Source organism: Papaver somniferum, chromosome 2, assembly GCF_003573695.1.
Source record: "Papaver somniferum cultivar HN1 chromosome 2, ASM357369v1, whole genome shotgun sequence".
In the NCBI taxonomy this organism is placed as follows: Eukaryota; Viridiplantae; Streptophyta; class Magnoliopsida; order Ranunculales; family Papaveraceae; genus Papaver; species Papaver somniferum.
This window is the reverse complement of record NC_039359.1, coordinates 51,867,758-51,893,834: the sequence shown is the minus strand read 5'-3', so window position 1 is coordinate 51,893,834 and position 26,077 is coordinate 51,867,758. Positions and strand designations below refer to the sequence as shown.

Genomic DNA, 26,077 nt, shown 5'->3' with positions numbered 1-26,077 from the left:
CCGGCAGCAAAGAAAACCTAGCGCCTACAAGAACTAGTCGAGGACTAGGAAGATATCATTCTTACAGAGAGATAGAATCTTAAAATAGTTAATAGTTACAAGTGCAACAGTACTCTTCCAAAAGAGAACAAAACTCCATGAAAATGGCAATTTGGAGATTAAGGGGAAGTTCCAATCAATTGTGTGTAGTCACAGTCAATAATGGGCATGTTAATTGGTTTCTGATACTCTCTGGTCTATTTTTTAATATTGAGTGCCTTATTTTAACTTACCTCCGTACTCTTTTCTTTTCCTATATAAACTATGACGCAGTCTCTTGGGACTAACGGTTCCTCTTCTTTAATCATGAATTATTGTTTTGGGTGTTGTGTTTTTATGAACCTTTGTTGCATAGTAAAATTCTAAATTTGAATCTTATACTGAATGTGCACTCTCTGTTCATCGGTTATATTTTGCGCCTTTGCTTTTCGCAGCAGCGGCGGTCCTGATAGGATCTTTGTGTAGCTGGTTTGAGTTGATATATATGTTAAATTTGCATCAGATGCAAACTTCTAATGATGATTGTTGTATTATTCTAATTTCTTCTTTGGTCTTTCAGTAGCTAAGTTTCACTATTCGCTGCTCCTTTAGTTTTATCACTTCTATTTTTAACATGTGTTGCGTTGTAAGAGAAGATGGCTGTGTTGCGTTGTCTGGCTCCTGTGGTACATAATTTTTGTAGTATCTGTAGTCGCGTTTTGTAGGATGCGCTTGATAATAAGCTTGCTGCATCTTGTTTGTCAGGCAATCATTGGCGTAAGTTTGTGTGCTTGTACACTGTATCCTCGTGTTCTAAGTCAGAATCCTTGCATTACGTTGAGTCAGACATCATTGGTTTTTATTGAGTCTGGTTTATGACTGTGTCTGAGAGTTTTATTTGATTTGATCCTTCACAGTCTTACAGATCATCTAAATCGATGTAGTTGTGTCCAACAATTCACTATTGTCTGCTCCTTTAGTTTTATCAATTCATTCAGAAGCAAAATTTATCTGATTTGATCCTTCGCAGACTTACAGATTATTGAGTAGCATCATTTTGTTTTTTAAGTGTGTCATTTAGGTTTACTTGAAGTGATGTCTATTCCAAGCAAAAAATGGATGGGTGCAGAACGGCAGTCAGATGAATTTCGGGAAGGAGTTCAATCATTTATCAGGTTCACAAAAGATACTGTAGGAGCAGATAAATTATTTCTCTGTCCATGCTCGAAATTTAAGCTTTTTGCAGCAAGAAAACAGTATCCTCTAGAGGAAATACATTTGCATCTGATCAAAAATGGTTTCCTTAAGACATACAGAACTTGGATACATCATGGAGAACAACCTCGTACAAATGTTGTCAATGTTAATCAAGCTCCTAATTTACCTGTTAATAGAGTTCATTGTGATGATTCTGGTCGGGTAATGGCCAACATGTTCAATGACCGACAGCGACGTATTGACCTCGATAACCACATGGAAGACTGTTTCAATGATCCTAATCAAGAGAGTGGTGATAATGTTGAAGGTGATCAAGGTGCTGATATAAATTAGAAGAAGAGGATTGAAGATTCAATACAACCCCTGTATCCTTCTTGTGATGGTAAGCATACGAAATTGTATACAACAATTGAGTTGCGAAGTATGAAAGCAAGACATAATTGTTTCGATGCTTTCTTGACTGATTTATTGCAATTTATAAAGACTATTTTACCTGCTGGGAATATATTACCGGCAACAGCCAATAAATCCAAGGCTATGATTGAACCTTTTCGATTGAAGTGTGAAATTATACATGCTTGCCCGAATGATTGCGTTCTTTACCGGAAGGATTATGCTGACATGGATGAATGTCCTAATTGTAAAGCAAGTATATGGAAACCAGTTGATAAGAAGAAACCACATGCCAAAAGAGTGCCAATGTAAAAATTAAGATATTTCTCAGTTGTTGAAAGGTTGCAGCGCATGTTTAGTACAACATGGATAGCAGAGCTATTGAATTGCAGTGGTAATATAGAGGAAAGCAACACACACATGCGGCATCCTGTGGACTTTCCTTGTTGGAAGTTTATAGATAGCAAGTGGCCTGAGTTTTCTGTAGAGAAGAGAAATGTGCGTTTAGGACTGGCAACCGATGGATTTAACCCTTTCGGAATGAATTATCCCCGTAGTTGTTGGCCCGTTATGCTTGTACCGTTGAACCTTCCCCCATCACACTGCCTGGATAAAGAATTTACAATGCTGACACTACTGATTCCTGGTCCAACTGAACCAGGCCATAACATCGATGTGTATTTGCAGCCGTTAGTCGACGAGTTGAAAGAATTATGGTCTGTTGGAAAGTTGACATATGATGCTCATACAAAGAGTAACTTTACGCTGAAAGCAATCTTAATGTGGTGTGTGCATGACTTTCCGGCCTATGGACATGTTTCTGGTTGTATAACATCAGGAAGATTTGGTTGTCCTGTGTGTGGTGAAAAGACAGATGCAATATGGCTAAAGAATGGACGTAAATTCAGCTACATGAGTCATAGAAGATTCTTACCAGCTGACCACCCCTTCAGAAATGCAAAAGCAAAATTTGATGGAACCGATGAACATGGAGATGCTCCATGCCGTTTGACCGGAGTGCAATTGCTGACGAAGATGAATAGTGTGCGAACAGAATTTGGGAAGTTCACAAGTGCGAAGGAAAAAACATCAAAGTCTATTGGGAAAAGGCGTTTGACGGGTGTCCAACTGTTGAACCTTATGAATCGTGTACGCACTGAATCTTGTCGGGAAACAGGTAAGAGGAAACGGACGGTTGATACAAGGATTCCGCCAAATATGAAGAAGCGATCAGTTGATACAAGCACTCCATGGTCAAAAAGATCGATCTTATTTGATTTGCCTTACTGGGAGGTAACTAATTTAACAGTCTTATTATTTGATTTGCCTACTTTGTATATTATTGCGGCACAATACACATGCTTCTTGAACTGGCATATGAACCATTCACCTTTGATATTTTTTAAGTTACTTCTTTTGATTTTGTTTTGGTGTCATTTTTTTTCTTCCAACTATTGATATATGGATGTTGTTACTAACTGTCCTAGTTTACTCTAGGATCTGCTGGTTCGACACAATTTGGATGTAATGCACATTGAGAAAAATTTTGGTGAGATTTTTTTTGGAACTATAATGGACAATAAGGATAAGACTAAGGATGGGATTCCGACGCGCAAGGATCTGCAAATCCTTAAGATAAAGAGGAATTTATGTTTGAAGGAGAGAGGACCTGGCAAGTCTCCAGAAATGCCGCCAGCACCTTATCATTTGTTTATAGAAGAGAGAAAACTAGTGTGCACGTCTCTTAGTAACCTGAAGGTTCCTATTGGTTACTGCGGGAACTGGAAAGGTAAAGTATGTTTGCGTGACTTTCAGTTAAAAAGCATGAAGTCACATGACTACCACATCCTAATACAGGGTTTGCTACCCGTTTTTTTGATGTACTGTTTCAAAGGGCATCGTCTATTGATTGAGGCCATTCGACAGGTGTCATTGTTCTTTAAAGTTCTTTGTTCTAAGGTTCTTGATATTGATGAGCTTCGCATCATGCACCAACGTCTCGTGGAGTCTATATGTGTTTTTGAAATGTATTTCTCGCCGGATTTTTTTGTTTCAATGATACATGTCGTCGTACATTTGGCAGAAGAGGCAGAAACATTGGGTCCTGTTACAACTCGATGGATGTATCCTTTTTAAAGGTAATTTAGTTGATTGAGTAAAATTTTTGGTTTAGTTTTTCATGGAGGCAAATTGTCTTATTATTGTTGTTGTGATTACACTACAGGATGATGAGAACATTCAAAGTTTTTGGTCGCAACAAAAACTATATAGAGGGATCTATTACAGAACAATATGTATTTGATGACGGATTGAGACATTGTATGGAGTATATTCTGAATGGTAGGGAGAAGTGTTACAAGAAAAAGGGAAGTATATCTACTGACGATAATATTCAGGAAGGTCCATACCCGCCAAATATGTCTGAAGGAAAAAGATATCATATACCTAACCCACAGTACGAACAAGCACGCATATGGGTTTTGATGCATTCTAAAGAAAATACTGAATGGGAAAAGTAAGTAGTACTTTCATACTTCCATACTTTCTTATCATTTCTTAGTATAGTAACTTACTTCCTTTTTGATACTTGAACTAGTTAGGGTTGAATGAACAAACAAATTCGTAGAGTATGGGGGTAATCGTATATGTTGATTACAGGAAGTATGACAGATTACATGTTAGAGGAAGAAGGAATTCAAGGAATCCTGATGAATACATGAAATGGCTAATGCAACAATTTCAGGGAAAAGACATGACAAATTTTAAGCGTCTTGTTGATGGTCCATCTAGATATGCAGTATCACATAAAGCATATGCAGTAAATGGATATATCTTTTATACAACTGATGCACAAAAAGGTATGTCCACCCTAAATAGTGGAGTGTCCATGAATGGCACAACCACATTCAGAGCAAGTGCCAGAGATCAGAACACGGTGGACGATGAAGTTACGTATTTCGGAATTGTTAAACAAATTCTAGAACTGGATTACACCACCTTCAAGCAAACTGTATTTTATTGTGATTGGGTTCGTGTCGAAGACAAGGTGAATGGATGGTATGTGGATCCGGTTACAAAACATATTTATGTAAACTTCGAACGGTTTATGGGTAACAAAAAAGACACCGATGAGCCATTTATCCATTCTTCTCAAGCTACTTCAGTTTTTTATTGCAAGGATGAGAGTAGGCCTGATAGGAAGTGGCACATTGTTTTAGAATCTCGAAAACAACAAAGTCCTTATGTGAATGCTTTTGAGGATCCTTTTGTATTTATCGCCATAGCTAAAGAATCTTCCCTAACGGCAGTGAACTTGGATGATAACAGTAACTCGGAGGATGTGAAGGGAAGCCGTTTTTAAGATCCATACTTTCCCACCCCTAGATCCTAAGACTCCAAGAGGATGTGATTGGTTTTGAATTATATTCGATGAAAAAAATGCATTAGAATATCAAGAACCATTGATTGACCAGCTTATGCCTACTGATACCCGTATGAGGATTTGATGGGCACATCCTTCATGTAGGATTTTAAAATACAATGATCACAGAACACCCTCTCATGTGTTACTTCACAATCTTTGGTTGAAATCTGATGGTATCAATCAGATTTTCACGTATCGCTTGCAAAATTTATGGTTAATGAAAGCTTATTGAAAAATTGTCATACACCAAGAACATAAAAGAGGACCAAAAAATACCATGGAAATACATTACTTCCCTCATAGGTTGACCGCCGATGGATAGGAATTGAAGAAGACTCCCATAATTGGAACACGTTTTAGGTTTAACAGCCGTTCAATACCAATAAAATCTAACATATTTCCCTAATTTTCTTCGAAGGCTACACTAATAAAACCAAATGGAAAAATTGATAAAACTATTCAAGCAATGACAAAGGGAGTCTAAAATCGAATGACGGGAAAAGATGAGCAACCACAAGATTTTTTTACTGGGAGATACAGATGTAGTTGAGTTTTCTGGGTTAACGTATACGAATTGGCACTCAAACCGAATTAATAATAATATTATTGGAGATTCACTTTAATTATAAGTAGGAATACTAACAAATTTCAGTAAATCGAAGTAATTGAATTGCATTCACAGGCATCATCGAATGATTGCAATGGGTAGAAAAACGGTAAAATGATAATTTGGCGGTATAGAAATAGGACCATAATTTTTACAACTTGATAAACAGAAAAACAATGGTGGAAAAATGTTTCATTGCCAATTTCATTGTTGATAGATCAATCATCAGGTGCATCACACTAACAACTAATGATATAAAGTAATAGTTCATAGTATTGTGAAATCGTCACAATAATGATGTCTTATTTCACATTGAACTCCTAAGGAGTATGATTCACAATAATATAACTAATCGAACAAGTGAAACAAACATTCTGAATCAAAGCCCGTGCCGTTACGGCACGGGTCATATCTTAGTATATACATAAAAGAGAATCCTTTTATCCTATGTATCGCAACTACTATTTGTAATGGCAATTAAGATCTACAAGTAGAAGAAAGAGATCGATAGAAGCCAAAGAAAGACATATTTAGGTCACGTACAGTCTACGCATCTTGATGTCAATATGTATACTGGCACACCTACAAAGAAGAGTAAGGGATCAATAAATAGCCAACCAAAAAATATATGTGACAGGTTTGAAGATTATGAATTGGTACAACAAAAAACAGTAAGAGTTAATGGATGAAGAGAGCCCAAATATGGGTGTCAATAGCTGATTTGATGTCAATGAGATTGAGAATGTCCGGGACCAGGGTCAAGATGGGTGCAGACACATTACCTCCCGACTTACCATTTATAATTGTATACTGAAAGAAGAAAGAGCCCTTACGTAGAAGCAACGGAAACCAATTGTCAATCCTATGCGAGATTATCCAACAGATTAATAATACAGAAGTCTGACTCTGTGTCAACCATGGAAAGGAAAATCCCATCAGATGATTGGAATTTCAACATCCACACCAACAGAAATGGGTTTGTGGCCTTTTCTTTAATAATGTCTTTTGTTTCTCTCGCACCGTAATATCTAGAGAATTGTTGCCCCCAGTACGTTCCAGGACCTTTTAGGACTTTGGAAGACCAATTGGTAGAAGAGAAAGATGGAGGGTGGAAGGCTCCTGATGGATGTAGGATGGTAAAATTGCTGACCATACGTGAGTTGCAATACTGAAAGATATCAATAGATGAGTGGACAAGCTTTGTTTCAAATACGTTGCGCAGCGACCAACCAAGTGGGAAAAATATGCATTTATTTTGCATTTTATCATGTTTAGCAGATTTTTGCCTGGTTAGTTGGTATTTGTATATTTTTTAATTTTACTCCCCTCAGGTGTCCTTGGAAAATCAAACTTACCGAAGAGACAAAATGGATATGAGACTGCTTTAGTAGAATCAACAATTAAGAACACAACGTAAGCTATTAGATGATTCTTATATTTTTCTTAAACAGTTAGCCGTTCGGTTTTCGAAACAATATACATTGGTGCAAACACATTAATTTTCTACCCGCAGGAGTTGAAAGCGACATTATTGGTTAGTTGCAGGAGCTAACATTATTGAAAAGCTTAGGGTAGCTCTAATCGTGGTCCAAGATTCAAGCTATTTCTTGGATCCACGATACCAAAATACAAAGCCCGAGCGCAATGGGAATCCGAGAGTCCTAGTTGATACGCATTTTCAACAAGCGCGGCATGCCGGTGGTAACCACGTGTCATAGGAAAACTCAAAAGCGCAGTTTCTAACAGCGTATTCACCGTGTTGACCCGGATTCAAAATGCGCGTCCTGGAAAACCCTAAATCATACAGAAGCCGCGCTCCTTTTTCTCTTTTCTTTCCTTTTCTCTGTTTTTCTTCAAACCTTCATAAACCTCACTTCACATGGGTTGATTAAAGACGATTCTGTGTTTAAGGAGGTGAAATCTTACAAGGGTTCGTTCTTGAGGCCGTGGGGAAACTATTGGTGGTATTTTTGTGCGATTTCATCAACAAATCTACACTAGGTAAGTAAAAAAAAAAATTGATTTATTTGTTTGATTTTTTGTTTTTGATTTTAGTTATAATGGAGTGATTTCGAAGCTATTGAATGAATCATGTTGATTAGGTTGCTTGAGCAGTAGTATAATTTTTGATTTGATTTCAAAAAATTAAAATGTCAACTTAGGGTTTATGGTAGTTGGGGTTAATTTAGGTGAAACATAAAAACATGATTGATTCATAAATTGATTGATTGATTGATTTAATTGTGTTTATGCTTGGTAGAATGTATTTGAAATTTGTAATTTGATAAGCATGTCAACAATTTTGTTTTGATCATTGGGCATAGAGTTTGAGGATTAACTCATGTAGTGTTTTTAGTTGATGTTGAGATGATTATATGGGTGAAATTGATGTTGTTAATATGATTTTGATGGAGGTTTTCATATGAGCATTGTGCATACCTCAATGTGAGGTGAATTTGATTGTGGGAATTCATATGTTGATTGTGCATAGATTAATATATGTGGATGATTGTTTGTTATTCACATGTTGATTGTGCTTCCTTTACTCTTTGGTTTTTTATATAATGGAGCATATCGATTGGTCTAGGTATGAGAAGTTATCCCAACTATCTCAAGATGTCGGACGGATACAATATAAATTTGAGAACTTAGTTTATAAGAGAGACGTAAATTATAGGAGTAGTTGGAAAAACATAAATAAATTATACAAGATAATGGTTCATAACAACCCGGTGCAATTCTACTTCTTCAAATGTGTGGTTTCGAGTCCGTATTCCAATTTAAATTTAAGTATGTGGATAAGGGATTAACTGAAGCTTTATGTGAGAGGTGGTGGAAGAAGACTAAAACTTTTCACTTCTCCGAGTTTGAGATAGGTTTGACCCCTCTAAATTTCTTCCGGTTGACTGGTATTCCAATCGGAGGAGGTAAGCCAATCCCATAATTACCAAAGGAAACAATGACGCCGCAAGAACTTGAAGCTATGGATGATAAGTATTTCCAGAGTGTGTTAGAGGTTATGGGACAAAGAAAAAATCAGGGTCTGAAACCTGGAGATTATGATTCAAAATAAAGTACGATGCGCATTTCTCACTTGGCTAATTACATTTTAAGTAGGTAAGGGCAGCCTAATACCGAAATTGCAGATGAATTGACTAGAATCTTCTTGCTTTGGTGTATTGGTTCTTTTTTGTTTGCAGACTTGAGTGTTAGAGTAGATAAACGATGGTGTGTAGTGTTGGATAATTTGGACGTTGTTGGGTCTTATGATTGGGGTACTCCATCTTTGGGTGTTTTGTATAAACATCTGGATGACTCGAGTTCGTGCAAACAGAAGGATATGGGTGGCATGTCGATGATCTTAGAATTCTTATATTATTTTTATTTCCGTAATTTTCAACCGGTATTGAAGGAAAACCTCAAATATGATGAACTTGATCCACACCCTGTTGTTCTTCTATTTACAATGTCGAACTTTAGGAATATGGGACAAGTAGATATTCACAAACACTATGTCTCTGATGCACGCACTCAGATAGATATGAGGATGGGAGATGCCGCTATTTGGGACCCCTGGTTCCTGGATACTGTACACCAACACAATGATGCATTCCAAACAACACATGAGATGTCTAAGAGAAGATATCTCTTCAAGGATGTTAAGGACGGAACAAGAGCTTCTGCTTATCTGTTCGAGAGGTGTATGAGGCAGGTGTTAGGTGCGATAGTTGTCCCATGCAACCCCCTAGATTGGAGGACGTATCTGATAGGACAGTGCTTGGTATTATTGACCACTACCTTCCTGTCCCGGAAGAAGTGTATTCCCATTTTTGGATAACTCATAGTGTGGGAGTTCTTAGAACAGAAACAACTCACATAGACACACGTGATGATATCGGAGTTGGCCACGCTGGTATACCCCGTAGTTTGATGCCCCAATACGCACCTCCTACCATGTCATCCCAAACATACATATACGACCAAGCAGCACATTCCATGACACAACTCCCGAACCTATAATGGGACATAGCTTTCTACAAAGATTCGGGTGAAGATCTAGTTGCAGTCCCCAGGCTAGCAGAGAACCCATACAACTTTTCTGATATCAACGCCTCAGAGTTTAGTCCTTTTATATCTCATTTTAATTTGCATATTATTTACTGTTAAATAAAAATGTTAAATTATTTATTTTAATTTATTTAGGAAGATTTACGCCGGTTTGCGGGGGAAGCTTACTGGCTGATCCAATTCACAAGACAAGGAATCGACAATGAGTCTCGTCGTCGAGCGCAGTATCACATCCCTACAACGCATCGTAGTTCCGAAACATCTGACGGCCTCTTCAATTCAAGTCAGGAAGAACAGACATTTTTCAGCATTTATACGCAGGTGTATCTTTGTCGGAAACCCAACACCGTCACAAGCGTCCGACTGCAGACCCATCCGCATCGACTGCTTATTACTTCCCTTATGTTGTTGAGAGTAACGTTCATGTAGATCCCAACCCTTCAATAACGCATGCCTCGCCAAAATATAGTGATTTACCAAACTCTAGTGAGTTTCCAGGGATGAGCTTGGATGGTAGTTGGCAGGATCGTATTTATGGTAGTGGTCAGAGAGTTGATGATGGTGCTGATACGGACTTTGTGCCAAAAAATCAGTTATTTCCCTCTATCTATTAAAACTTGTTACAATGGTGTTGATTAGAAAGGGTGTAGTAGTTGTTTGTTACTTTTTTCTTTTTTGATATATTTAGTTTCTCCTAATATAAGCTGGACATTGTATTATCCATATTATATGTTCTTCATATTTCATGTTTATGTGCCTTTTATATTAGTTTCCAACGACATTTATAAAACAATATACCGTTTTGAATCCATGGCATGACTGTTAAAATTTTATTTTAGCTGTAAAATGGAGTCAGCTATCATTAGATATATGTGATGACGTAGAGACGCGACATACCCTAAACGGTACCACGATGATAGTCATGGAGATTACGTAATCATGTATCCGCAAATTTTTCAGGAGGCGCATGATTTGCACCAACCCGAACCGGTCCAGGTTTTGAGCAGAAGAACCATTAATAGATTTCTTGTGGATGCAGATGCCAAGATGATGCAGGACTACTTCAACCCCGGTTGCAGATACGGACCTGAGCGTTTAAAAGGACGTCATGGTTTGCCCACAGAATTTTTTCTTAAAATATTGCCTCAAATTTGCGCTCTAGATCCTGATTTTTTACAGCAAAGAGATGCATGTAACATCCCGGGTCACTCTCCTCATATGAAAATGCTCGTTGTCATGAAACACCTGGAAAAGGGGGTAGCTGCAGATAGCATTGAAGATTACACTCAGATGGTCGCAACAACAATATAAATGTATGTTAAGAAGTTTATGGATGCACTACTTTTGGAATTTAACGACCTCTACATGAGGCAACCAACAACCGAAGATACTAGGAGGATATTGGCTCAGAACGAAGCTCGTGGTTTTCCTGAAATGCTAGGAAGCCTCGGTTGCACCCACTGGGAGTGGAGGTTATGTCCTACGGAAGAAGTCGGCCGATACGTCGTACAAATTAAGAAACCAAATCTTGTTTTACAGGCAGTGGCATCGTACGATGGATCCATAAAGTTACATCTTCTCCGGGAATATTATTTCTTCTCGCCACTTTTATTCGGCACCTTCAACAAACTTATAATGGCTCGGTATACCATCGAAGAGGATGTTGCAATCACAAATGCGTGGGCAAGTGTTGTTACTCTTACCGAGGTTGACCATCACAGGGTTCCGGCTAATACGGTTTGGAACGGCATATTCGAAAATTACACACAAGAATTCACAAATATTCATTAAAGAACAACTTTTTCTATAAAAGCTAGGATCAGAGTAATAAAAAAGGGGGTGAGGGTTTACATGTGTTACCAGAAAGAAATTTATATTGACCACAACCAATCTCCTCTATGGATAGTTCAGAGGCTTGTAAGTAGTTTATCTTTTTACTCAGACCACTTGGTTTTATTCTTCAACCAAAACACTAACTGAGTTATGTACCATTTTTGTGTAGGAGCGATATGCAAATTGGAAATACGCTCGGGATACATGAAAATATTTCATGTGTTATGAATGCTACTTAATCATGAAGGCTAACGTCTGGCAACTTAACACGATACAACCACCACCAAATCCTCCTCAACATGGAGAGGAAGATTAAAACAACCGCATCAACGACATGATATTAATGGTTTTGTGGGCATACCTCTATGTAAACCCTCATGAGACAAAACTCGTCCGTTATGGCCACGTAATGGTTTAAATGTTTGACGCACCTACCAGGTGTTGCCTTGTTTTTGGGGAAATTTATCTAAGTTTAAGATTAAATAATCGTTTAGAGATCTGTTATCATTCCATCAATGTATCCCTAAGGTTTATTCGTAATGGTGTATGTTTAACCAACGCTCACTCTCATTTTCATTTTCATTTGGAGATTAATTATTGTTAAATAAGTATGTTTAAAAAAATTATTTTAAGTTTTTAGGATGAGTTACGTCGGTTTACATCGAATAACTTTAACTCCTACCAATATCTTTTGTAACAAATGTTATCATGTAACCCCATGTGTTTGGTTTTACCACACAACTAACATTTTTGTCAGACTGTTGATATTTTAGGAAGACGCGATTTTGTGTCAATGCAATGTAGGGGTTTTCGATAAATAGTAACAGTCGCTAGATAAATAGTAAGTGTCCCTAGTTAACAGTAAATGACATTTGGAAAAATATTCGTGGCTGGTTAATTATTTGAGAACTGTCTTTATTATTATCCCTAGAACTATTTCCACAATGAATTGTCATAATTTTTGATGCATTATTTTGAGTGATCAAATCATCTGCAAAATTTTCTTGTGTTTTCAACACTTGTTTCTGACCACATACATACATATTGATTTAACACAACCAAGGGTCGTTCCAATATCTCTTCTAGCACGAGATTGGTCTTTCCTTGTCATCCAAGAAGTGTTTAAAACAGTAAAGGGCGTTTATGAACATGATAAGTTATTTGAAATAAGAAAGGGTTGTCGGTGAAAAGTAAATAGGGTGTGTAACGAGTATTTCTCTTTTAAGTGAATTGGATGTGTTTTAAGAATTTCCATGCAGATTAGTAATTTGGATCCTATAAATATCGAGGTTTACCCAAAGTTACTTCACACACACACACACCAGTGCTTGGTATCCTTGAAAATTCTATTATCTATCTCCAAACAACAAACACCTATTTTCATACACCTTGCAAAACTTGTCACGGATTTCAACACTATCTTTGTACGAATACAACAATGGGATCATTTGATTCAATTGAAGATTTGAAAATCACCAAAACATGGTACAAAGAATCTCGAGTAGAAGATCTCTCTCCTGTAATGCCAGAGCCCGAAACCTTTTGGGCGAATATATACAACCAATATAGACGAGATTATGGGAATCCAAAGAGAAGAAGTCTTCAACAAATTCAAGATAGGCACCAGATTATCCAAAAATACATTTGCGATTTTATAGATATTCAACAACGGATCTCCAGCGGCGGCCGTATTACCATGTCATCCCAACAATTTGTAAGTATTTTATAATTTCTTTCGTCCAAACCTAAACTGATTGATTTTAAATTACAACAATAAGTATATTTCGTTGAGTTGTTGTAGCACGAACTCGTTAAAGAGGGGTATTTAAAGGAAAAAGGTGAAGCATTCACATTTGATGAAAGTTATAATTTCATGGTATCCAAAATCCCAAAGTATGAATCACCGGGAAATTCATCTACTACATCCAGTGAAGACTGAAACTCTAATTTATGTTTGTGCATATTTTGTGGGTAAATCTATTATCAACCCTCACGAGACTAAACTATTCTTATGGGGTGATCCCGAGGTTTAACGGCTTGTTGCACGTGCTAAGTGTAACTGTGGTTCCTATGAAAGTGAGTTAGGTTTTTAATTATGTTTTTCTAATGTACTACGTACGATGTTTAAAATAAAGTCGTCAATTAAAAAGTAGTCCGTTACATCATTGCAATAAGTAAGAAGACACATTACATCATAGATATCTCACGATTTCGAACTAACAATTTTAACCACACATAACATCATAAACATCCCACGAGAACAAGATTCGATTTTATATGCGAGTACCAAAAAAATAATTGGCCATGAAATGTTTGAAAGGCTTCCCTAGTTCCGCTTCATACATGACCATCGTTTGAGCATGATTACCATTTGCAAGAACTCCATACTTCCTAAAACGACCACAAATCCTTTTCAGCATGCTAACGCGGAGTTGGACACCATGGGAAGAATACCAAATTCTTCCATTCCCAATTTGAATCAAAAATTCTTCCCTCACTCGAAACCAAAACGCCCTACCCGCTGGAGGATTTTCTGTATTATGATCCATATCTGCAACCTTACAATAACTTATGACTAGAGCGTTATCTTCATCCATTGAAAAACGTGGCATCGTGAGTGATTATTGTGGTGGAAATAAGATATGGAACTTCAAACCTTTGGGATTGAAAAACTGTATTTGGTGGTTGAGTTTACATAGCATTACACCTTCGGAGGTAATTCAATGTTGAGGTGTTTTTCACGAATTTATAGTAAAATTTTTTGATGGGTTTAATTGTAATTTTTAAACGGAAGGAATAAATTATTAATATTGAGATTTTTCCACCACGAGTTGTCATCATTTGTCGTGCATTATTTTGAGTAACCATGTCATATTTTGTAGCGTGATTCATTTTTATAACTTGAGTAAGGGTTGTTAGTAAATAGTAAATGACCTTTGAAAGAGTAGGCGGCTAAAGGCTGTTATACAGTACCACAAATTAGATGTGTTCTAACGACAGCCCTATTACTAAGACAACAATGACCTATTAACATGTTGTAATAGCAGTCTCTGACACCTACAATTATCACCTAACATGAAAGACCCATCAAACTGTGTTTTCAGTACACGCCCCATTGAGTTGTCGACCACTGGAAGCGATAAATCAAATCACTTGGATGTCAGTCAATAGTGTATAAATAGGCATTGAATTATGCAGTTTGCCATTTTACATTATTATCATACACGTGGACTTGAATAAAATCTTACTTTAAGTTCCGTTCGTGTTAATGAACAAAGAAACCAAGACGTTCAAGGGTTTTGGGATCTGTTGGTTGGGGAGTTGACCGACTTAATTATAAATATTCATGGAAGGTGTGGTAAAACATTATCAACTCGTTTGTCCCTAATTTAAAAGGAGTTTCTAAAGTACACAAACATAAACAACCTCAAATAAACGTTAACATAAACAACATAAAAAGTACAGAAACATAAAACATAAACATTACATCAGACCGGGTGTTATTGACCAAAATAAAACACAGGATTAAACATTACATCATAAACACAAAATAAAACAACAGAAATTATTGAGCAACATAAAATAGACTTAGTCGGCCCATTCCACCAACTTACACCCAGGACATTTCCAATAATGTTAATCGAAGGTGTTCTCATCTCTAGAACGATGCAGTTTCATAAGAAACTTACATCTAGGGACTAGGCATGACGCCACCTTTTCATGTTCAACCTTAATTATCCCTTTGTCTTTGAAGGTTTTGCAGAGTTCGTTCATCTTTTTATCATCTTTGGTCGTCTGAGTGTTTGCAACTATACAGTTCACCATTAGACCCAGTCTTATGTGCAACTTAATGGGCATGCCAGTAACACCCAATCTAATCCTTGTAACATAATGGGCAAACCTCCCTGGGTTCCACCCAAACTACCCGACATTGGTGAATTTAAGAAACAAACAAACCCGCAATTAAAATAAAATTGAGCTCTTCAAGCATCATGGGTAAATTGGATAATCATCTTCATCTCCATCGTCATCACCTTCATCTTCCGGTGCTTGATAGCATGTATCCCTAAGATTAATATCAATTTATTCATAATGGTGTATGTTTAACCAACGCTCAATCTGAGAAAGTATACGCAAATAACATGTCGTATAACATAAGAGTGTAAACTGGGTGTAGGAAAAAAAAGGTCAAACAAATATAAAAGCGGCACGCAGGTTGTAACCGCGTATATAAAATACGCAGTTTGATTCAGTGTGGCACGCTGCTAGGAACGGCGTGCTGACGAATATTTCTGTAGAATATTCGTTGATACGTGTTTAGGAACCGCGTGTGATGCTTTTTTGACACGCAGTTTCAAACCGCGTGCCTGGGTTACTTCCATCCTGGATCCAAGCAAAGCGAAGCACTCTCTAGGAATCAGCCAAACTGTAACACTATAAACGACACTTCAATAGTGCGTAATCTTGGATCTTGGACATGATTAGAACCAGTCTTAGAAAAGTGTTTTTTACGTGTGAAGTTTTGTGAAGAAAATGATTGTTAAGGTATGTGAAAAGCATGCGTCTGTCTCAAGTTTTATTAAAGATACACTTTACAAAACTAGATTTTAGGGAGTCCATAAATATATCTTCCACCTATGTTATAAATCCGGTGCGTATGCACCGGGTTAGGGGCTTGTATATATATAAAAAATAATCAAATTGGGCTACAGAAAAAACTCCCCTATAGTTATATATGCCACTCTCAATACTAACCAAGAAAGATAGACACTTTATTACTCTTAAGTTTGTACTCTTCTTTCTCCAAACTCTGTCTATACATTATGGGGTTTAAATTTAAATCCACCTTAGCATGGTATCACATATATCATGCTAAATTTAAATCCACCTTAGCATGGTATCACATATAGAGAATTTAAAACCTCACATTTATGGAGAGATTTTGGATGAGAAAACAAGCAGCGCTCAACTAGGAACAAACCAAAAGCAGCAACAAACTCCTTCTAATTTCCCTTTCATTATATCACATATATCTTTCATTGAGTGAGATTGGCTCGAACATAATTGTTTCATCCTCCACAACTAGTTCTTAACTTTAACTGTGCAATGCATCCTCGACTGAAGTAATAGCGAGAGTACTGAGATATAAATTGATTAGAATTTAGAGTAAGCAAATAGCATTTTCTGCCAGAAATTACCAATCAGATATTCTCATTTCGACCAAGAATCACATGAACCCAAAGACATTAGCCAAATCCAACATCTTTTCTAGTTCAATTTATTCCTCTGATCCAAATATTCACAAGAAAGTACAACGCGAAACTGCAACAACGCTTATTCAATACATTACAAATTATTCATAGATATGACCATACACGCGGGAAAGACACATATACGAAACAGATACGACCATTTCATTCACACGTATATCTGCGGAAACAATCATGCAGCCTTAGTTGTCTTTAATCACCTCCTATCCTCATGTAGTCAACAAATGATTTTCCGCTGTGGGGACGTGTATAATATTTCCTCAAATAATCCTCATACCGTACTGTTCTGAACAAGGCAGGTGTCTCTGGTGTGATCATGCTAGATATCGGACCTATTTCAGACTTCATATTAGGGCTGTGAGTTGTTGCAACTGAGAGCCACTCCTTGGTTGAGCTTACTGTTCTCGGTGCTCCACGCTATGGTAAATCCCATTGCTCATTATCTGTCAAGAAAAAGAAAAAAAGAAAAGCATTAAAGATCCAACATTCTGTACATGCCTGCAACACAATTTGATACTTTAACTCCATTTACCTCCAAAAGGTCTCCAATGATCACAAGAAATGCCTTAGGTAAGGGCATAAAGGGAATCCACATATTTTTCTTTCTAATCTGTAAACCTTCTACTTGGTTGACTTGTAAGAGGATCGTTAAACCAGAACCATCTGAGTGTGGTGCTAAGCCGAGAACGTGCTCGGGTAGAGGACAAGGAGGATAATAGTTCATCCTCATTGTTTGTCTGCCATCTTTAAACAACTCTGTCATGACCCCAGTCTCTATTTGCAGAGCCTTCTCCATCAACTCAAGGAGAGTCATGCCTAGTTTACTCACCTCCAATGAGTAGGATTCCATTGTGTCCCTGCACGAAGATCATGAGCTGGTTATGGAATCTTATGCGACCTCAATGTTTTAACATTTAGTCCGTGCTTTGAGAGAAACATTGATGACAACCTACTTCATTTAGCTAGGTTGGAGGTGAAAAATAAGTAACCTGAGAGGTAGAGGGAGTTTGGGAAATAGCCGGGGCTTCCTCATATGTCGAGGAAGGGTGAGCATGAAAAACATATCTCCCCAATCAAGCTTCTGGTCTTCCGAGTGAACAAAGGCTTGTCCAAATCCTTCAAGATCTCCCTCTTCCTGCCAAAATTTCTTTTTCTCATCTATTGGGATATTGAAGAAACCTTCAATTTCTAACTTCACTTTCTCCACCAATAAAATGTCAACTCCATGGTTTACCACCTATACCCATATGAACTCTAATTAGTTGAGCGCAATACCGATAATAATTTGTCAAAGCCAGGCGGTCATAACTAATCGATGCTCTATAGCATCCTAATCATATATAAAAGAAAATTAATTATCACACACAATTATTGGAGACTTGCAGTGTCATCTATATATATATAATATACCTGAAAGACACCCCATTCTTTGCAAGCAGAATGAAGCCTCTCCGATTCTAACTCTCCAATCTCAGGTTCTGGGGATAGTAGATTAACCAAATCTATAACTGGCACTTTTTTCATACATGTATCAGTGACGTTAGTCAACAAGTCCTGATCAGTGCCTATGTATCGAGCTGGGACTTCTGCAAGCGATTGTTTGGCCAACTCTTAAACATTAGGTACAAACAAAGAACCACCAAGCTTTACTAAATTTGGTGTCTCCATCATCATTCCAAACGGCTTTCTAATCAGAACGAGGAACCTTAACTATTAAAAAAAGATGAACTCGAAGTCCCAATCTCTTTAATGATTGTTACATCTCTTGAACATTAGGTACAAACAAAGAACCACCGACGCTTTGGCTTTTACATTCTTAATTACTAATCGCATCTTTTGATTAAAAAAATAAACTGCTTTTTAGATTTACAACTACTTTTTGCCTTCTGTAACCTCGTAATGCCCAGGCCAAGCCCCCAACCAAGGACCCAACGTTTATTTATTTTTATAGGAAAACGATCATTCAATCAAACATCACAATTACATGGACCAGCCTCATCACATAGACTTGTCTCACCGAGAACAGGTAATTCAGAAAACAAGAGTAAGTGAAAACCGCTGTGCTAGACACAACCTGAAAAATTTTCGGTGATATCACCGGCAGAGAGAAGTATCTGGGACCTACTGCAGAAAAGGGGATTGGTTTTTTATTTTTTATTTTTTGTGGGGCCCTTTTTTTTCCTTTGTGTCCTGTGGTGATTCTACCATAAGAAAATTACGGTGGATCTAGCATTTTCGAAATAAAAATGGGGAATTTTAATAACGGAGATGCATATTCAGGAACCCGAGGGCTCTCCGATTAGAAAAAAAAAGTGAATGGAATTTTTCTCTTGAAGTTTCTAGGAACTCTAATGGATAAAAATAAATTAAAAATAGTTTACTTTCCATTTATTAAGTTTGGGACCGGGAAAGAACAAGATAAGAGGAAACACAGACAAGAGAATGATAGAGATCAAGGATGAAGAACTTTATTAGCACAGATAAATTAAGAACTAGTTTAGTTTCCACTTAACCCAATTCTTATTATCTCTGGCCTTCACTAATAACGAAAGAACAAGAAAATGCGGAGAAAAAAGGAAAAATAAAGGAGAGAAGAAGATAATACGTGGCTTCAACCATCGTATAAGCACGTCAGATGGGCGGAGAGTGGGGCGTTGAGTGCGCGTAGAATATCATTTCCGTTTTAATAAAGTGCTACACTTTCAATATCATGTTTAAGAAAGTACGACCATTTTTCCAAAAAATGGTTGACATCCGCTAGTGCATACGTGACGGTAATTCAGCTTAGTAAAAAACATATACGCCCTCGGATCATCTCACTATACTGAGTTAAAACAAGTTATCGCTAAGTCACTAGCGAGTTAACTCGTGAGTCAGAGGTAAATCAAAATCAAGAACTCAAATATAACTCGCAACCAAAGTCGAGAACAACCATCAAATTCAAGAGTAATTAGAAAATTTCATGCGTTCATACGGAAAGGAAATTCGGAAAATGACATCATGCAGTAACTATCACTTGAGAATCCAATTTTGGCATTGAAAGAATTAATAGTTTCCAAATGACTGAAACAAATCAAAACCCACCAACAGAAAAATGATCAAAATCAGTTACCAATACCTCTGTCAGATCCATAAAAATTAATCAAGATGAGAACACAATTGACTAAGACGCCTTTTAGTAATGCTCCAAATTTGTCATCCTCCAAATTTGTCACCTTAACTAATGCTCTATCCGGTGACCAAAATACTTGAACTACAACCCAAATCTGCTTGTGGACGATTCATGAAAGTTTCGACTTAGTGTAGCGAGTAAAATCGTTTTAGGTAAAAATGAAGCGATTCTAACACATTTTAGTTCCTAACTGTTCAATCCAGTGATTCACATATTCATAACTCATTCAATACAGAAAAACCAACAAACACAACTGAAACAATACTTGCTCAGTATAACACCCCGATTATTCATAGATATGAGTTATACTGGAACACACAGAAGTCGCACCTATTCGTAAATTAATTTCTTTCTTAACGCAGCAAACTTGATCAAGTAACTTATTGTACACCTGCAGGTGCGACAATTGCTGGTGGAAAATTACAAATCCACCGACGTTTTCTTTAAAAAAGAATAATCAATCGTCAGATAAGTAACTTTTTTGATTTAAAAATACCACTTTTTAGATCACCAGCTACTTCATATCTTCCCATTAAATGAACTATACTCGGAAAATTGTATTTTTCGACTACTAGCATGCCACGCATAAAAAAAAAAAAAAATCCAAACTCCCAGAAATATATATCCTGACCATGCTTGGGAACTTTCAGATTGCATAATGTTGTTGGAAGTTAAACGGGGATATTGGTGAAATTATCAATGGAAGCAATTAGTTGGAGTTGTTCCTGTCTGAGAGAAGCAACTAGGTGAAGTTGACGCCGTTCTGGAAACAACTAGATGTAGTTGACACGACGTGTTTGGCTTGAAAAATAAGTCTATTTGTGAAGCAAGTATTTCTAGTTTTAGAGTTTTACTATGTTTAGAGTTTCTTTGTGTTTTTAGAAGTGTGCTTTATTTAGAGTATGATTTTGTTAGGAAAGTGCTTTGAGTGATCGTCAAGTTTGTGAGACTATAAGTAGGCTATTGAGCAATGAGAATTATACACTGAATTTGATTATCAATGTAGTCGTTTTATTGCTTCCGCGTTGTGCTCTCCATTCTCTTGCTCGACCCTACATTTGGTATTAGAGCGAGGTGAGAGGAAGGGAGAGGAGAAGGAGAAAAAGCTAGAGAATTACTTGAAGGTCTTGTTGTGGTGATGTGTTGGTTTTTATTATGGTTCGAGAGTTTTAAAGAAGTAAAAAAAAAAAAAAACTTGTTGGTGTTTCCGTGAGAGATGGAGGTTATGATTGATGTTCCTGGTGTTTATGAGTTGCTGAGAATAAAAAAAAGGGAAGAAAGTGACGCTGATGAATAAGAAGTGTTAAGCCGTGTTGAACACGAGCCCAGCAAGCTGCGGTTGAAATCATGGTGGTGGTGGCTATTCAACAAACAATTTGTTGATTCGAAATCAACACAGAAGAAAGAAAGTATGGATGATGATGTCCGTAGACCGGTGTTTGGTATGATGGGTTTCGCTGTATTCTTAGAAGCTTGAGAATAGAAATCAACAGAAATTTGTTTTTGTTGGTTTTCTTAAAGAGGAGTTTGTTGCTGCTACAACATCATTGAAATCGAGAAGAAGAAAGGAAGGAGATGCTTCTTAATTTGAGTTAGCTATGTTTTCCGAGATGATCTTAATTCGACACTAGTACAAATCTTCACATAGGCTACACTTTACCACCGTGTCCATATGCTTTTGGTCATGGATTATTTTCACACCAAAAATGTGGTATCAGGTGCCGTGACAACTGGGTACCTTTATGGCTACATAAACTTTAAGTGACTATTGCACATGGTTTACCACGGCCGTATCCCTATAACCGTGTCTATATGGTACCGTGTTTTTTTTAAGTAGTTGAGCGTTTTTTTTACAACCATGGCCATAGGTTCCTTATAGCCACACAATTTATGTTTAATGTGGCCAGTGATTACTTTAAAGCTACATGGATTTATTTGAACCATGGCATTTGCTACCAATCAGCCACGCAAGAGTCATTTTATCATGGTGATTTCATGTCCTACGATCACATTGAAATTCTAACACCATGGCAATAGACTTTTTTTAGATACAATACATGATTTCGATGTGGCGATTGTTTATCCTAAAGCCACGTGGATTTATTTAACCATGGCTACCTCTATAATTTAGACACGCAAAAATGGTTTCAGCATGGCTAATTCATGACTTATAGCTAGACTAAAACAATAGAACCATGGTCATAACTATCATTCAGACACGCAAATTAATAAAATAACATGACTAATTCATAAGCTATAGTCGCATGGAATCAAAAACACCATGACCAAAAGCTTTAGAAAGACGCATCAAATGTTTTCTTTGTGGCTGTAGGTTACGTTTTGACACATGAAAACTGGTAAATTGTGACTGTATTTCATATGGGCAATCTTCTGCTATTGGTGTCTTTAGGCCTCGTACGTATGTCAAGATTTTAAGAACCTATTGGCCACCTATTTGTATCACATCAAGTATCATATTTTAATCACTGATACTAGTGAATCTGTTTACTGAAAAATTCTCAGATATTCTTTATTTATTATTGAAAAATTATTGTTATTACATTTACAGAGAAACTGCGTATAAGGTAGATAGTTAAGTGAAAACATGCACTGTTGGATTTTCGAAGACGATTAACCACCAAACAATCCCCTTTCAAAGTCTTCCCATCTGAGCACAGTTTCCTCTGCATCTCTGTGTAAGCACCTGCAAGAGAAAGAGGGAAAAGGAACAGATTCAATCATCTGGATATAGTGTTGCAAAGAGAACTACTACGATCTTTTATAAGAATAATCGATATGTCTTAAATTGGAGATTATACCACCAGAAAAATAAGAGATTGTTACAACTCTGTATGCACCATAATGACAAAAAATTCTAATTTGGCAGTGACTAGAAAGGGGAGCCAGGAGAGGTAAATACTGCAATTTGGATACAAATGAGACACACTAGGTACAGGAGTCCATTCCTATTGGTCTATCATATGCATGAGCGTCCTATACCTGTCTGACAGTCCCTGTATATACATAGAAGAGTGTAGCTGAGACTAGGAACTTCACCTTGCAGTATACGTGAATACGCAATCAACTGGCACAATTTACGCATCAAAAGTAAAATTCTAATCAGAGGTACGAAAACAGAAACTCTTCGGTGCAAGCGAGAGCAAATAATTGATACTACCACTTCCTAATGGAGCTTCAATTCTACTGGAAATTATAGTTTAGCAAAAGAGAAACACAGCTTATGAAAAATTGATATGTGGTTTGAAAACAAACAGTAATATAAATAAACAAAACAATCAGAAAGCGCCCGTTGATTGATGGAGGTGATAATTAGATCATAGTATCACCTGGAGAGGTGCATAACCGTTGTGTGGTGGTGAGAGGGCTTGTGCAGTCATTTCTAGTGGAGGCACGGGGTATCCTCCATGTGGATCATATGGTGGAGGAGGTGGAACAATCATTCAATCTCCAGGTGACATAAACTGCGTAAGTAGTTACTCATATGTGACACCATTTGCCTTTCCCTCGCCTGCCATGACCATGCATCGTAAGCTAGTATGACGCTCATCTACAGGTGTACTCAATCCCAGTGGCGCACACTTGTGTATCAACAAAAAGAAAAGTTCAGTCAACAAAAAACCTTGGTCGCAGCTAAGTTAATGTCGAGTTGTTTTCATAAATATCCCCAAGGCATTGATAAAAAAACTCCATTTTCATTTGAATAACATTATAACACATAATTCCAACAAACCCAAACCCTATAAATTACTAACTTGTAATGAGCAGCCAGAAACTAACAATTTCACCAATTAATATCCATTTTAGACAAGTAAGGACTCTTAAACAAAATCAAGCCAAACGGAAACCCAACCCCAGAAAAAAGTTAACAGCATAAAAAAAAAAGTAAATTCGAAATTCTGCAAAACCTAATTGAGTAAGATTAAACAAATAACTATTTAGCTACTACCCTTTCGGATGATAATAGGAAGCATAGAAGAAAATTCTTACCAAACATCAATGTTGTGATCAATAACTGAACTCAATTTCATCTCCCTCCCTCTTTTTCTCTGTTCTTCTTCTTAGTTTACTCATTACTCGGACGGATGTGAAATGGTGGACTAAACTTCTTAGCTTGGTGGACTGAAATGAATCGTCTTGGTGGAGTAAACTATTTTTTGTTTGGGGCCTGCTTCAGGTACACCTGCACAATAGAGAAAAAGAGGCTTAGATCAAAAAAAAAAATATATATATTTATATATATATCAAAGCAAATCAAATAGTACATAAAAAATCAAGTTTCATCGACAAATAAATCAAATATTGCATACTTACTCATCATTTTCATCACTTCGATTAGGGATTGTGTATGATTGACTGGAGTTTCTGTAGTTTTGATTCACGATGGAAAAGATGGGAGTTTTGGATTTGAAAAATGATATGGTTTTGCTTGTTAGGGTTTTCACGAGGTTCTCCATCTTCAATATTCACATTAGAGGAGGAGGTGTTCTCATCTCCTTTGGGAGAGACGGAGGCAAACAGAAGTGGAGGCGGATAGAAGAGCGAGAGAAAGAAAAAGTAATTTAGGGTTGTATAGAGTTTTGAAGTTTCGATGCAACCTAATGCATCAACTTTTTGATGTTCAACAAATAAAAATCTGCCATATTGAGATCACGATGATTTAACTTTTCCATCCATAATCTAAACCGTCCATCTCGTGTTAACCCTACGGGCAAGCAAATACGAAATACCTAGTTGTTTTTTTGTTAATTTTCGCTTATGCTTTATTTTTCGGATATTTTTTATTAATGCCCCTCCGTCCAACTTTGCTTGTCCAAATTGTGTTTTTTTTTAACAAATTTGTACCAAAAAATTGGTATATTTCCTATTAAATTTTTCTAATTATCAAGAAAGAAACAAAAATTAAGATATGAAAATTATTATATTGAACAAACAATGAAAAAGATCGATGGTGTATGTGGAAGTAATTTGAATTTCTTTCAAGTTTTTGTAAAATCCAAATTAAGCAAGTAAACTTGGACTGAGGGAGTATAATATTTGAAAAAAACCAATTACAACTCAGAAGGTTCATCAACTGGTAAGAAAGAAATTAGATGGGAGCCTAGCAACAAGATGAGCCCTAACACCTTTTTGGATAGCTACACCCAAAAGAATTTGGTGCCAGCGTCGTCAGGTCAGTCGTATCATCACCTAATGACTTTACCGTATTGTACTACCGTGACACTGATACATAGCTTATTTATAACTGAATAATTGTTGCACTTTTTTTTAAGGAAAAAGTGATCCTCTCGGTTTCATTGATATAAAAAAATTTACATATGTACATCATTAAAATACATAATAGAGGTATGTGGAGATGAAAGACGGATAAAAGAAATCCGGGAGTCTCCAATGCCAACTTCGTATCATGTGTTCATCTACCCGTGTACTTTTAGTTTGTATTAATTTTAATTTAACTTTTAGTTGTATTGTAAAATGATGATTTATATATCTACTCCACAATGAATTATACTTTAAACTAAAAATTTCAAATCCACTTCAACTATGGTATCAAAATATAATCTGTCAAATTTTATGAAATATCATTTTTTTCAAAATATAATCCGTCAAATTTTATCCAGTTTCACACGTTACCATTAAACCTGTTAAATAACCCTTGACGTCAATCATTGTTACCTATTATCCTTCAATTTCATAATATATCCTTCATTTTAACTGAACTACCTGGTCAGTTATAGTGAACATCATCTAATGATATCGAATATGATCTAGTGATTTAATGATATCGAATATGATCTAGTGATTTTGGTAGATGGAGTGAAATTAAGTAAATTTGGTTTCAACTTGTAGATAATTAGAGAATTTCAGAAATATCTAGTGATAGTAATGGCATAATTGCATTCAGACAAACCAATGCATTCAGCGTCCTCTGCGGTTGACCGTACATCTACATGATGTCATTTTGCTTCAATTCAATAAATGTGGGATGAAAAGAAAATTATAAAGCATAACATTAAAATATGGGTCTAACTCGATATTCAATTTTAGTCTCTCAT

At 36.7% G+C, this 26,077-nt stretch overlaps 1 protein-coding gene, 2 long non-coding RNA genes and 1 pseudogene across 3 annotated transcripts; 2 read left to right on the top strand and 2 right to left on the bottom strand.

Moving 5' to 3' along the window:
- The first annotated feature begins 1,659 nt into the window (after positions 1-1,659).
- Positions 1,660-4,990, top strand: LOC113350998. Its single transcript, XM_026595084.1, has 6 exons — positions 1,660-1,937; positions 2,022-2,922; positions 3,127-3,418; positions 3,524-3,752; positions 3,854-4,144; positions 4,288-4,990. Exons 1-6 carry the CDS (start codon positions 1,660-1,662, stop codon positions 4,988-4,990), a joined length of 2,694 nt encoding a protein of 897 aa, XP_026450869.1.
- Positions 4,991-7,479: 2,489 nt separating this feature from the next.
- Positions 7,480-10,451, top strand: LOC113353260. Its single transcript, XR_003361181.1, has 2 exons — positions 7,480-7,661; positions 9,864-10,451. It is a non-coding gene; the product is annotated as an uncharacterized LOC113353260 (long non-coding RNA).
- Positions 10,452-16,851: 6,400 nt separating this feature from the next.
- LOC113347639 lies at positions 16,852-18,499 on the bottom strand (annotated as a pseudogene).
- A 4,008-nt stretch (positions 18,500-22,507) lies between these two features.
- On the bottom strand, positions 22,508-24,396 carry LOC113347641. The gene is made up of 3 exons (XR_003359148.1): positions 24,336-24,396; positions 24,012-24,204; positions 22,508-22,707 (listed from the first exon to the last, which is right to left on the bottom strand). It is a non-coding gene; the product is annotated as an uncharacterized LOC113347641 (long non-coding RNA).
- Positions 24,397-26,077: the final 1,681 nt, after the last annotated feature.